General features: G+C 45.1%; 1 protein-coding gene across 1 annotated transcript in view; it reads right to left on the bottom strand.

Moving 5' to 3' along the window:
• The window catches only part of TRPC5 (transient receptor potential cation channel subfamily C member 5), a 65,580-nt gene that overhangs the window by 15,443 nt on the left and 37,386 nt on the right, over positions 1 to 12,751 (bottom strand). Inside the window, exons 5-6 of the mRNA XM_053955735.1 lie at positions 9,682 to 10,004; positions 4,112 to 4,307 (exon numbers count right to left, since the gene is read on the bottom strand). Of these exons, the coding sequence (XP_053811710.1) occupies positions 4,112 to 4,307; positions 9,682 to 10,004 (519 nt within the window). The remainder of the gene's footprint in view (positions 1 to 4,111; positions 4,308 to 9,681; positions 10,005 to 12,751) is intronic.

Below are 12,751 nucleotides of genomic sequence, written 5' to 3' on the forward strand. Positions count from 1 at the left end.
ACTCAGCTGGCAAACCAAGGAAGAGCCATTTCATCCTCTTTCCAGAACATCCTTGTTTCTCTGCATCATAAAAAGCTTCAAGAAATATTGATCCCAGCTTGTACTGGCAACACAACAAGAGCATAATTTCATTTCCTGCTATATTACAGAGTTTAAAACCGAATGCTTAATTTCTAAGAAATTCAAATTAATGGTACTGAAATGGGTCTGGTGAGATGAACATTTCCTGATGCTTTAAAAGAGCTTCGTTCTGAGTCCAGATTTAGGAGCCAGCCTAACGAGCTAGCTCGAAATAAGAGATATACCAACCAACAGGAGGATACAAAATACAATATGCAGAACGGTTTTGTAACTTTTATACTCACTGCTGAAGTCATTACTCCAACATCACACATGGACACTGCATTACACACCCCAGGCTGCAACACCTTCACACATGGGAGTTAGAGGGAATTTTTCTCAGGCTCACTTTGGTGTAAGTAATCCCTGAGGTATTGAGCATCTTTGTACTTTTTTCCTAGAACATCTGAAAGCTGTGAGGGCTCACATCTCTCTTTAATGTGCCGGTGGGTGCGGAGCTGTTGTGCACCATTTATCACCCTAACTCACCTGCAGCTCTGCCTGCCAGCTCACAGCCCATGGTTTCCATCCTGCACAGCCCTTGGTTGCTGTTCTTCCACTGATATTGCTCCTGCTGCTGCAGAGTCAGAACTCCTGGTGCAGTTCCAGTGACTAATTCTTGCCTGACTCCCCAGAATATCCCGGGTGTGGCCACAAGGAACAGGCTTTCAGAAAATACACATTAATTCTCTGCAACCTGTACCTGCACCCGAGGGCACCCCCAGGGCCAAAATGTACCTGCACCTCAGGAACACCAACTATCCCACTTATTTTGAAAAAAAATTAGTATCTGGCAGGAGGATTGTATGACTTGATGAAAAACAGCCCATCACACAGTGTCCTCATCACCCACTCAGTTACTTTCTGCCACTTACAAATGATGCAGCCACCTGGCTACTCTCACATCATTCCCTTGTCCTTCCCCTTGTGATTGTGACAAATTCCTCTTCCCATCCCCTGATGGTATTTCTGTCAGGTCTGGAAGGTATTGAGGGAGCTGGCAATGCATAACATGCCATTGCATCCTGTGCTGCTTGTATAAAACATTCTGATCTTCCCATATTGAAAGAGCACGGAAGGTATGGAAATTTGGGGGATTGCATTTGGATTTTGTTTGCTTTCATGGTGAAAGATGGTGTCTGCCATAACCAAACTATGGTTTGGCAAAGGAGAAAAATGGGCTGTCTGAAAATAATCGATATTGAAACTGCTTCAGGGCACTCCTGGAAATGTGTATTTATTGAAGTCTGAAACAGCTGAGGAAAAAAACAACAATATCATGGCACGAAAGTTCTTCCTTCTCTGAGTCAAGAACCACTTGAAGCAGAGGTTTTACTCTTTGCTTGCCTTGCTCTGCCTTCCACAGACACCGGTGCTTTCATGCTGTGCGCCTGCAGTGCCTAGTTAAGCACCAAGCCCTAATCCCCAGACTGGGGAGACAAAATGAAGAGCCAAGGAGGAGCAGCCCAGATTGTCCTTTCTCAAACCTCACAGCAGAAACTCACGTGCGAGTACAGGAGAAAAGCTGACCTGAAGAATAACTGCTACAAATGCATTAAGTGTATTTGTCCCTGCAGGAGAGGAGGGGAGAAAGCCTGTTTGCATTGCAGCAGTGCCTGGGGCTCATTAACAAACGGGATTAATGAAGATGTCCTCAGCGCTCCACTGCAGGGGAGTCAGCAGGCAGAGATGCACTCTCATCTCATCCCCCACGTGTGTTTTATTGCTCTGCAGTGATGCTTGTGGCACAGGATTTCCTCCTGATGCAGAAGATGACCTCCACCCCGCCCCAAGGACTCCTTTCCCCTCCTTTCCCCCTGGAATGCTGTCATTCCATGTGTATCAATGCAATATAAATACCAGGAGGAATAAATGCCCAGTCTAGCACCCAGCCTGCTGTGATTCAGCAGGGGGTGAACCTGATTACAGCAGGTTAATTAATGCCCCACATTTGTAAAGCTCAGCGTTTATTAACGACTTGTTTTCTTCGGGGGAGAGATTAATTGATGTTTGCCCTGAGAAGGCACATGAAGGAAATGTGTCCCTGAGAGGAAGCATGCAGAAATGCAGCTTGCAGAGCCAAGCTGCATGCACTGCGGGCAGAGAGGGGAAGTGCCTGCCTCTTGCCTTCCCAGGAAATGTCACTGCTCTCGGTATCAACCGCAGCCAGACAGTTTAAGTGACAACAAGGTCTCCTGTAGCATTCCCAGTGTCATCTTCCCGAGCAGGGGCTCATGCTGCTCGCTGAAGTCTGTGCTTTGCCTCGGGTATCTGGAGAGTTCATCCTCTACCCCCGGGTCTGTGAAGGGCAGACTTTCTGATGGGGCCAGTCCCCGCTGCCAGCTGCTCCAGACACAAAACCATTAACACAACAGCCCTCTCTGGACCCTTCTCTTCAGTTAATTGTTATGATGGGTCCCTCTAATTCATGTGGGATTGTGTGTAATGTGTCATTGCATCACTCGAATTATTCAGGGAAAGAATGATGAGTGGTTTGTGGCCCAGTGAATAGCAAATACTGCTATTCTTGTGCCAGTCTTAGGCTTGGGCTTTGTCTTAGTGACAAGCCTGTTCGATGACAATAAAGGAAAGGGAATTGGAAAAAATGGCCAAGGAGAGAATCTTTGTTTTCTGTCCCTCATTGCAGTCTCCCTGGAATGTGAGGAGTAGCAGTGAACAAAGAGAAAGCACTTGAAGCTTTGAAACAGACTGATAAATGCCTTTGTGATGAACTGCTTTTCTGCTCATCTGGAAGGTCACTGGTCCAGTTTTTCTCATACTTTTTACCATGATAAAGATCAGATGTCCAAAAGAATCAGCAAATTGAGGGGTCTGTGCTCAGTTTGACCAAGTGAATTTAGGAGCCGCTTGAATCAGCAGATAATCAACAACAATTGTGGAACCTGTTCAAGAAAACAACTCAATACTCCTCTCTGTGCTTTAGCCAGGAAAGGAGCTCACCCACACATTTCCCCAGAGACTTGTCCAGGAATTTGGAAATGGAAAGAGTAGGAGAACTGCTTCTGGTTCTGTTTTTGCTCTGTTTTATCTTCTCGAATAAAACAAGAGTCACCCAAAGCAGAGGAGGAAGCCTCTACTCTATCTGTACCGAGTGACCAGCCAGGGACACAAACAGCTCCCCCCACTCCTGTTTTGTTCCCAGATGATGCAGCAGTTCACCTCACTGTCTCCAAACCTATCTTGTTAGTGGTCAGAATGGAGAGTAAGGGCTCACTGGTTTATCTGAAGTCCTGTGCACACAAGATTTTGCTTCCTTCCATACTGTTCCTGACCTAAAGAGCCTTAAAATGCAGAGCCACGCTGCTTTAGCTTTCAGTCTGTTGACAAATCTAATCATCAAGGTACAGATTGGCTTTTGGGTACACAGAATGAGATTACAGTGGAGAAAACAGTTTTGAACATTCAAATGAAAGTTCAGTTTGATAAGGGCTCTACAGCCCCGAGCTGCCTCAGCTCAGATCTATCCTGCACTGGGATTACTCAGGAATCTCAGATGGTTATACAGCCAGGAGACTCTGGTATCACAGATGGACATGATCTAATTTCAAGTGGGAAGACTGTGGAAAAAGAAATTGCAGGACTGGGCTCCTGACACACACGGTTTCACATGGGAAAACAGAAATAGGATAAAAAAATATACCACAGCACCCACCCCCCAAGTTATAACCAAACATCAGGAAGCAGTGGGAAGGTTTCCCTTTATACACCCAAGGTGGTCAGCAAGGTTACTCCACAGGAGGAGACAGGGGCAGATCACAGCCCATGAGCCTTTTCCAGCTAAGAAGCTTTACAAACAGAGCAAAACCTCCTCCACAGGCAAGATTCAGGCTGGTGAGCAGAAATCCCAACTACCTGCTGGCAGAAACTGGGGGCAGCAGTCTCAGCATCCCAGAAGGAACCCACTTGCTGCAAGTCAGACAAATGAGGCACAGGGGGAGGAACACCAGCAGAAAGAGAAGGGGTAACTCACAGCAATGAGCTGGTAGGAGTTGTTCATCATGGCTATGAGCATGTTCAGCAGCACGACCAGGGAGATGACGTTGTAGGTGCCAAACATCGTGGCCCCAACAAATTCCGTGAACTCGTGTCTGGCTTTCACGTTGGTGACGTAGAGATTCAGCAGCCCAAACACAGACCAGAAGAGTGACTGGAGGGTCTCGAAAAGTCTGCAAAGAAAGACAGATTTTTAGCTGGCTACCTGATGCTGGGGGGTGGAAAAAGATCTTCAGGTAGGGAACACACAGATATTGGGAGACATCAAGAGCAGCCACTCAGCACAGCCTTTTATCCCTCCCTGGGGACAGCCTGTGCTCAGCCACAGTGACCCACCAGCCAATGCATGTGAGAGCTGTCCCATCAAGAGCATTTGCTGTCTGTCCAAGAGCCCAGTCCACATCCTTGTGAGATGCAGAGAGCACAACTTCCCCAAGGAACCCAAGGCTCCCTTTCCTACTCTGCACACTTGCAAAGAACAGCCACAATATATTCCATTTAATTAAAATTGCCATGCTGCGATGCTGCTGCTATCTATAAACTCTCCTGTTTAATCAGTGCCTGCATCATTAACATGTCTGCAGGATAAATGCTCAGGGAACCCATCCTCAAGTACAGCGTGACTGCAGCAGTTAACAGTGCACAACAACAAGGCACCACGAGGTGGGAGATGGCAGAAATCACAGCACTTGCACCTTTTGCTCTGATTTGTAGTGCTCTGTTTGGAATACACCTGCCCAAAGTGCTGCTCAGTTTGGAATACACCAGCCCAAAAACACTGCTGTGTTTGCAATGCACCTGCCCAAAAACACTGCTCAGTTTGGAATACACCTGTCCAAAAACACTGCTCAGTTTGGAATACACCTGCCCAAAAACACTGCTCAGTTTGGAATACACCTGCCCAAAAACACTGCTGTGTTTGCAATGCACCTGCCCAAAAACACTGCTCAGTTTGGAATACACCTGTCCAAAAACACTGCTCAGTTTGGAATACACCTGCCCAAAAACACTGCTGTGTTTGCAATGCACCTGCCCAAAAACACTGCTCAGTTTGGAATACACCTTTCCAAAAACACTGCTGTGTTTGCAGTGCACCTGCCCAAAAACACTGCTCAGTTTGGAATACACCTGTCCAAAAACACTGCTGTGTTTGCAGTGCACCTGCCCAAAAACACTGCTCAGTTTGGAATACACCTGTCCAAAAACACTGCTGTGTTTGCAGTGCACCTGCCCAAAAACACTGCTCAGTTTGGAATACACCTGCCCAAAAACACTGCTGTGTTTGCAGTGCACCTGCCCAAAAACACTGCTCAGTTTGGAATACACCTGCCCAAAAACACTGCTGTGTTTGCAGTGCACCTGCCCAAAAACACTGCTCAGTTTGGAATACACCTGTCCAAAAACACTGCTGTGTTTGCAGTGCACCTGCCCAAAGTGCTGGTGGCTCTGAGTGGTTGGAGCAGCAGCTCCCACCCACCACGGGCAGAGTCCCTGGCAAAACCCTGCAACCACAGAATCACAGAATCACAGAATCACAGAATCACGAGGTTGGAAGAGACCTCTGAGATCATCAAGTCCAATCTATGCCCTAACACCTCAACCAGACTGTAGCACCAAGTGCCACGTCCAGTCTTTTTTTAAACACATCCAGAGATGGTGATTCTGCCACCTCCCTGGGAAGACAATTCCAGTACTTTATTATTCTTTCAGTGAAAAATTTCTTCCTAATATCCAACCTGTACCTTCCCTGACATAGCTTGAGACTGTGTCCTCTTTTTCTGACAGTGAACCACTGCTCAGTAATGACTCAGATGAAAGAGAGTCATCACATTAATTCAGCTCAAGAGTTTCTCTTCCTTTGAAGGTTTCCTTCCCTAGATGAACTAGACCTGACCCCACTGAGTTGATGAGATCATCCCAGGTCTCTCTCTGCTTCAGCCACAGACGAGTGACCTTTCACAGCCACGTCAGATGCGTAATCAACAATCTAAATAATTGCTCTATTTGGGCATCTTTGTTTTGGCTTTCCAAAATATGGCATTTATTTCATCCAAAAATGACATTTATATGCCTGTTTAAGAGTTTCCATTTTGGCCCGAGGTCAGCAGATGTTTTCAAATGCAACTACTAGACAAATCAACATGAATAATTCAGATGCTTTACTTGACATACCAGGAATCTGTTCTCCCATCTTCTCCAGGCATTTGTTCACATGTATCCCCATGCCTTATATGAGGATTTAGTTTATACTTTGTGGATGTAGCTTATGTTTTTCACTGGCCAAAATCATAAAGACGCTTTAAAGCAAAAAAGCTTTCTCCCAAAGCTCAGGCTGGTTGTTAGGCTTATTAAATAAGCGAGGTTAACCAAAGAATATTAACCAAAGAATGCCAAGCATTTCTTTACTAGAAGTGGTGGAGTGCTAGCTGTCTTTTAAAATAGTTATCATACTTTTACTATTAACAGTAGAAATACTACTTGGGCTGTAGGTACAAGAGAGACAGAGGTTCTAATCATTGAACTGAAATCAGTTCTAGAAGTGATCAGTGCATTGCTCTGGATACACAATATTACCCAGGAGTGTAATCTGGGCCCAGACTAAAGCAAACATTCACATGTGGGCATGGAGTGCCCTTGACAAAGACACCAAGTGGTTCCTGCAGCTCTGCAGAGCAGTGAGGCTCAGGTGCTGTGTCCTCAGTGTTTAATGACTGGACAGGTCCACAGCCTCTTTTCACAGTCCATGTTTCAGGGGGGGCTCACACTACTTTGGAGAAGCAGCAGCTATAAAAAATAGAGTTTTGGAAATTGTGATTGAGAGACTCTCATGTCCTGCTGAGTGTATTTTGAATCCTAATCAAACAGAAGAATTCTTAAAGCTCCATCCTCTTCATGGTGGCTTTAGAGAGAGCAAGTGCCCCCTCTGCCACAGGAACCTGTGCCCAGGGGAATGGCAGCGTGACCCTCCAGAGAGAAGGACACAGCAGGCAGGGAGATGTGACTTCCTCCACCCCTACCTCCTCTTCCTCACTCTCCTCCCCCTCCTTCAGTTGCCAGCATCACAGCTATAAACATTTTCCAATCATCTGCCTAAGCAGCAGGCACTCTGCTTTCTGAGGGATGGCAAGGCCAAAGCAGAAAACCTTAAATTATTCATTACTTCCCCTCGTTGCTGTCACAAAGGAATATTACTTCTCCATGATCTGTGTGTGCAATGCAGAAAATTTCCTCGCCAAGAAAATGTTAAGCCCACCCTTTGAGGGTAATAGGAAATAATGTGCCAGTAAATAGGTGTCACACTTGGCACAAGCTGCACACACACGAAGGGCGTCCTCTTTGCTCTCCTTGCAGAATTAGAGCTCCTGGAATGCTGGTGGGAACCAAAGTGCACTGGTTCAAAGCTTTGCAGATTTATTCCTTCATGAGGAATGAGCCATGAGCAAAGTCAGGGTCCCCAGCTCTGGCTGGACAGGCTCCAGCCTCCTTTGCTTCCCCCCCCCAATCCAATATTTGGATCTGCAGCTGCTCCTTCCCAGCCCCTGCCCCATGCTGTGCATCTGCTCCCCAGCCAAATGTCAGCTTGTGCTGGGGGTGTTAATAAAGACCATTTAAACTTTTAAGAACACGTTAAATAAATTTCTTAAGCGAGCCTCAAACAAAAAGTACCTGCAGAGTGTTCTGTCCCCTGCCAGGAGACCTCACTCCTAATGGATCTCCTCCCACTGTGATTTTGTTTTACACAAACCTCTGCCACAAAGGCTGAGCCCCCTCAATTTCCTTTCTGTGCTACATTCCCTTGGCAGGGGGTTTAAATGAATGTTAGGGTGGCAGAAATTGTGGTTTGTATTTAAGCTGATCTACACACTTTCTGCTAAGTGCTTCTCATATAATTTTTTGCTCCCATGACATTACACCTTCTTACAAACTTCAAGATGGTTGTTTGCTTTCTTGCTTTGTTGTTTTTTTTTTTTTCCCTGCTGGCCCAATGTTCTTTTTCTTCAGTCAAATCCTGCTGTTGCTTCTCCACTTACCTGACACAATGAAATCTGTAAAAAAACCAGTGTGCAGTGGTGGCAGGACCAAACCAGAATGCAGAACTGAACACATCTGTTCACCACAGCTCCAGAGAAAGGCAGGGCTTGGTACTGGATTTTGTAGGCTTGACCCTTCCTGAGGTAGAATTTACCCCTTAACACACACACACTGTCCTTGCCAAACCTTCCTCCCTCTGGCTGCTGCATCCATATGGACACAGATCAAGGAATAAATTTGTTATTTAATTCCTTTGCCAGGGCAGCACAACACGTGGGGCATGTGAGGCAACTGAAACAGAAAAAAAAGTCTGAAATCTTTAATTCTGTTTCTCATTAGCACAGTGCAGGTCCTTTCACTTCCCTCAGACAGAGATAGGTTTCATGAGAAAATTAATCAAGCCTGTGGTGTTCCTGCTCTGCAGTGGGGAATGGCACATGTCTGGTCTACCAGGTCATGCTGCTCGTGAAGGATGGGCTCTATCCCATGAAAATTCCTATTTCTTTTAGGAGAGAGCCCACAGGACAATGCTGGAACCTCTCCTCTCCCAACCAAGTCATGTGGCCTCAGCCATCATCTGTTTTTGCTAACAGTGCAAATACGTCCCAAATCCTTTCTTAACCCCAAACCTTCAGCTGACAGAGGGAGGGGAATTATTGGGCATCATGACAAGTTTTATTTAATTTAGCATAAAGTGGTGGACAACAGTTTTGTTTTGCTTGTTTGCGTGGTGTGGGCCTTTTTCTAGACCGTGCTTTATTTATTTCTCCTGCCATTGTGAGTTAAGTACTGTGCAAGCAGCAAGAACAATCGGGTGGGGGCTGATTATTATAATTATTTCTACTATTAGTAATTAAAACAAATACATCAGCAAGACAATTCATGTCGTTTTTCAGCATGTGCTCTCTCTTTCAGCTCTGCCAGCTGTCCTCATAGCAATTTCCATGCCAGCATCTCAGTAAAGTACCAGCATTCCCAGCAAAAAAAAAAAGATTCTGCTGGGATTTTAGTCTGCAAGGAAATCAGAGAAGCCTGCAACATCATGTATCCATAAAAATGGTCTAGGTGACATTGTTGTTGCTGCTGTGCCACATTATTTATTAATCCCTGTTTTTAACAGGTTTATCCCTTATTTTCTTCATTTAATTCATGTTCCCCTCCTTTCTTCAGTAATTAGGCAAAACAATTACTGTGGCAAATGGACACTTCCTTTCTCAGATACACTGAAATTGTGCACAGTCATAATAAGATTTAAGTTGCAGGATCATGTAGGGAAACTCCTTGGTCCGGAACTAAAAGGTCTCCCAGACCTAAGTGAGTTTTTGTGACAGCAGAGCTCAGCACAATGTCTGCCCCACTTAACTCCCACCTTTCCTGCAGAGCCAACCACCTCACCTGGTACTTGCAAATGAATAAATCAAGGCTCTGTCAGTGCAGTGACAGGCAGCAGCAAAGGCAGGGGAGCCAGGGGACAGGGGAAGCAGCCTCAGAAGCAGAAAGGAGAGGATGTCTTACGTGGAGAAGGCATTGTTCTGTTTCTCACATCGGATCCCCTTGCAGTTGTTGGGTTCCTCCGAGGCACTGGTCTCATAATAAAAATAAAGCTGGTTCAGTCCATTGGCAAAAGCCAGAAGCACCAGGCAGTAGATAAAAAGGAATTTGAGGATGTCTAGCAGCATGCGTCCCAGAGAAATCTGCAGGGGTCCCAGGTGTGAGTTGGCTGTAAACAGGGAGATGAGCCGCAGGGAACTCAGGATGTTGGATATTGCAAAGAGAGCTTCTGCAATCAGGGTCGGGTGCCACATCTCCCACTCCTCCCTCGGGCGGGAGCCGTTGTACTGGGAGGAAGGAAGGAAGAGCAAGGGTGTAAAATGAGTTGTGTTGTATTGACTCTGAGGTAACTGCAAAGGTCACTCCCACTGATCCAACCCTGCCCAGGTAAATCCCAACCAGGTGCTGTGGCACTGAAAGGGCTTGCAACCCCTTACACCTCAGCTGCTGTCAGACTCACAGTTGGGATTCAGGACTGAAGCTGACTTGATTAGGGCAGAGATAAAGGTTTAATGATGCTTTTTTATGAATTCTGCCTGCTACATTATGACCCCTGATGGTGAGAGATGTGGGACCAGGTTTTCTTTAGAGGCCCTGGGTATGTTGGCTGTTCTTAGCCTAAACTGAAAAATTAGGATTTTTAAAAATTTGTTTTACTTTTGAGTTCACAGTCTGTGGGTTCCTTATGTCCATGGGTTCATACACCTCCTTCTCTTTCGACATTTAAAGGGGTTCAGATTTTAGCAGGTTCCAGGTGTAAATTTCCAATTACTTTTGTTCTTCTTCCTCCTAAATATGACTGCACATTATAAACTCTGCACATTCCAGGAACAATGGGAGGGAGGGAGGGACAAGGAAGGGAAGAAGAAAAGCAGTGAACTATTGGATGCTTTCCTTCCCATGTAATCTCAAAACAAGAGCCGGCAGTGCAGAACCAAAAGGCTTTTTTCGTATTAATTTTCTTATTAGTTCATTTGTCATGGCAATTTTAGGAGAGTTGCTAAAGCAGAGGTCTTAATTACAGCTGAAACACTGAGTACAGTTGAGTGCATCAATTACAACATTAACTGGGTTTGTAATGTAGCTGTAAAAGCAGAAGCATTTTCTGAGCAAAGTGCGGCCAGATGCGAGCAGGTAACACAAAAGAGCTGGTTCTGTAAAATGTAACTGCTCTGGTTCTGTGAAATGTAAAATGTAACTGCTCTGGCTTAACGACAGTGGCACAGAGAATGGAGTCAAAGACATTTAACATCAAGGAATAATTGTCCTTTTAACATTTGTCTCTGCTCATTTAGCATGCATAAAAAGGCAGAACTGCACTCAGAATAACACAGCTAAAACCATAACCAGCGTGTTTAAGGCTCCTAAAATAATTCTGGTACCTTTGAAAAGGAAATGGTACCAATATCACATTGACAGACAAGATTGCAGAGACTTTCTATTTAAATCGGAAGGTCCAATACACAAGCTCCCGATTTTTTCAAGGGCTCAGCAAAAAGCAGGTTGATATTTCAAACTATCCCTCTGTATGAAGGAGATGAGACATGATACAAAGGCATTTCAGCATGACCTCGGATTGCTTCTGACATTTCCAAACTGTTCTTTATTACATGAACACCATGGCCTGAGCCTGTTAACTTGATTTGAAGATGGGTCTTTAAAAGGCTACAGACAGGCAGAGAGGTGAACTTTTTGTGGATATCCACCCAGTGGGGGTGGGTGGGTGGGATTGGGAAGCCAGGACAGCAGATTTGCACAGTTATTCCCAATTCTCTTCTGCAGACTGGCTGGACACAGCAGCCCAGGGATCTCTGCTAAGGTTTAGCACAGATTGCACATAAAGGTATGGGGAAAATAACTTTTTTAAAGGTATTAGCATTTTTTAAGGTATTTAATATTTTTTAAATATTGCTTTAAAAAGAGGTGTGGGACACTCTTCTGTGTCCCAGAGCTCTTTTTGAAGCAATATTTAGGTCATAAAGGTCATATTTTGGTCCTTTATGAACTGATGGTATCTCCTCGCTTGGCAAATAGAATCTTCAGAGCAGCCTGGCATCACAGGTAACAGAAAACAGCAGATTTCAGAGTTATCTCATGAAGCTGGTGATCTGGGAAGGCTGGAGTAGTTTGGTTTGGGGACTGTTCAAAAGATGAAACACAGCAGAGATGTACACAGAAAAGTACAAATAAATTACACCATGCTGTCACATTTACCCTTCCTCATTACACGATAATCCAATGCAGCAAATGAAAACTGATTAAGAAAGTATTTCTACCCTATAATTAGCCTGAAGATTCCACTGGTATCAGACAATATTAGAGCCAGGTCTTGGAACCAGTCAAATCAAGGAAAAAAAAAAAGGTCTTCACGTAAAAACAAGGATGGAAAGCATTTAGTGTCAGTATGCAATTTATTTTTTCTGATATTTGGCAGAAAGTTAAATGTCCATGTAATCCTTTGAAGTTCTAAGAAGTGTTAGAATATGGTATATTGGCATATATCCCAGCCTCTTCCAGCTCAGGGCTGTTCCATAAATAACAAATCATGTTGCAAAATGTTTTGAAGCCATTATCAACGTTATAAACCCTCACACTGCGGAGCACACTGCAACCCCTGGGCGACACAGGGCAGAGGGAACTTCCGTGGCCACGTGTTTCAGAAGATTTTCTGCACCTCTCCGAATTGTCTGACACTGGCCCTCATCAGGAGCTGACCTGAGATGGGCCAGGTTTAACCCAAGAGGGTTTGATCTGGGCTCAAACAGATCTGTTCCTGCCAGCCCTCCTTTGTGTGCTGGCCCACGGGGTTTTGTGGTTGCCCTGCACGTTTCTGTGGCTCTTACAGGGAACACAAACAGAGCTGCACCTCCCCTGCACCCGTGCTTTGGCTGCGAGTTTAAACCCCAGTGTGTGACTGCACAAACCCATGGATGCACAGCCCCACAGTAATTGGTGTGAGGAAGAACCAGATTGGTAACATTTTAAGTTTTGTCCGTGCATTTTACCACTTCCACCTTTTTTTTTTTTTTTTTTT

Source organism: Vidua chalybeata, chromosome 14 (genome assembly GCF_026979565.1).
Source record: "Vidua chalybeata isolate OUT-0048 chromosome 14, bVidCha1 merged haplotype, whole genome shotgun sequence".
Lineage (NCBI taxonomy): Eukaryota > Metazoa > Chordata > Aves > Passeriformes > Viduidae > Vidua > Vidua chalybeata.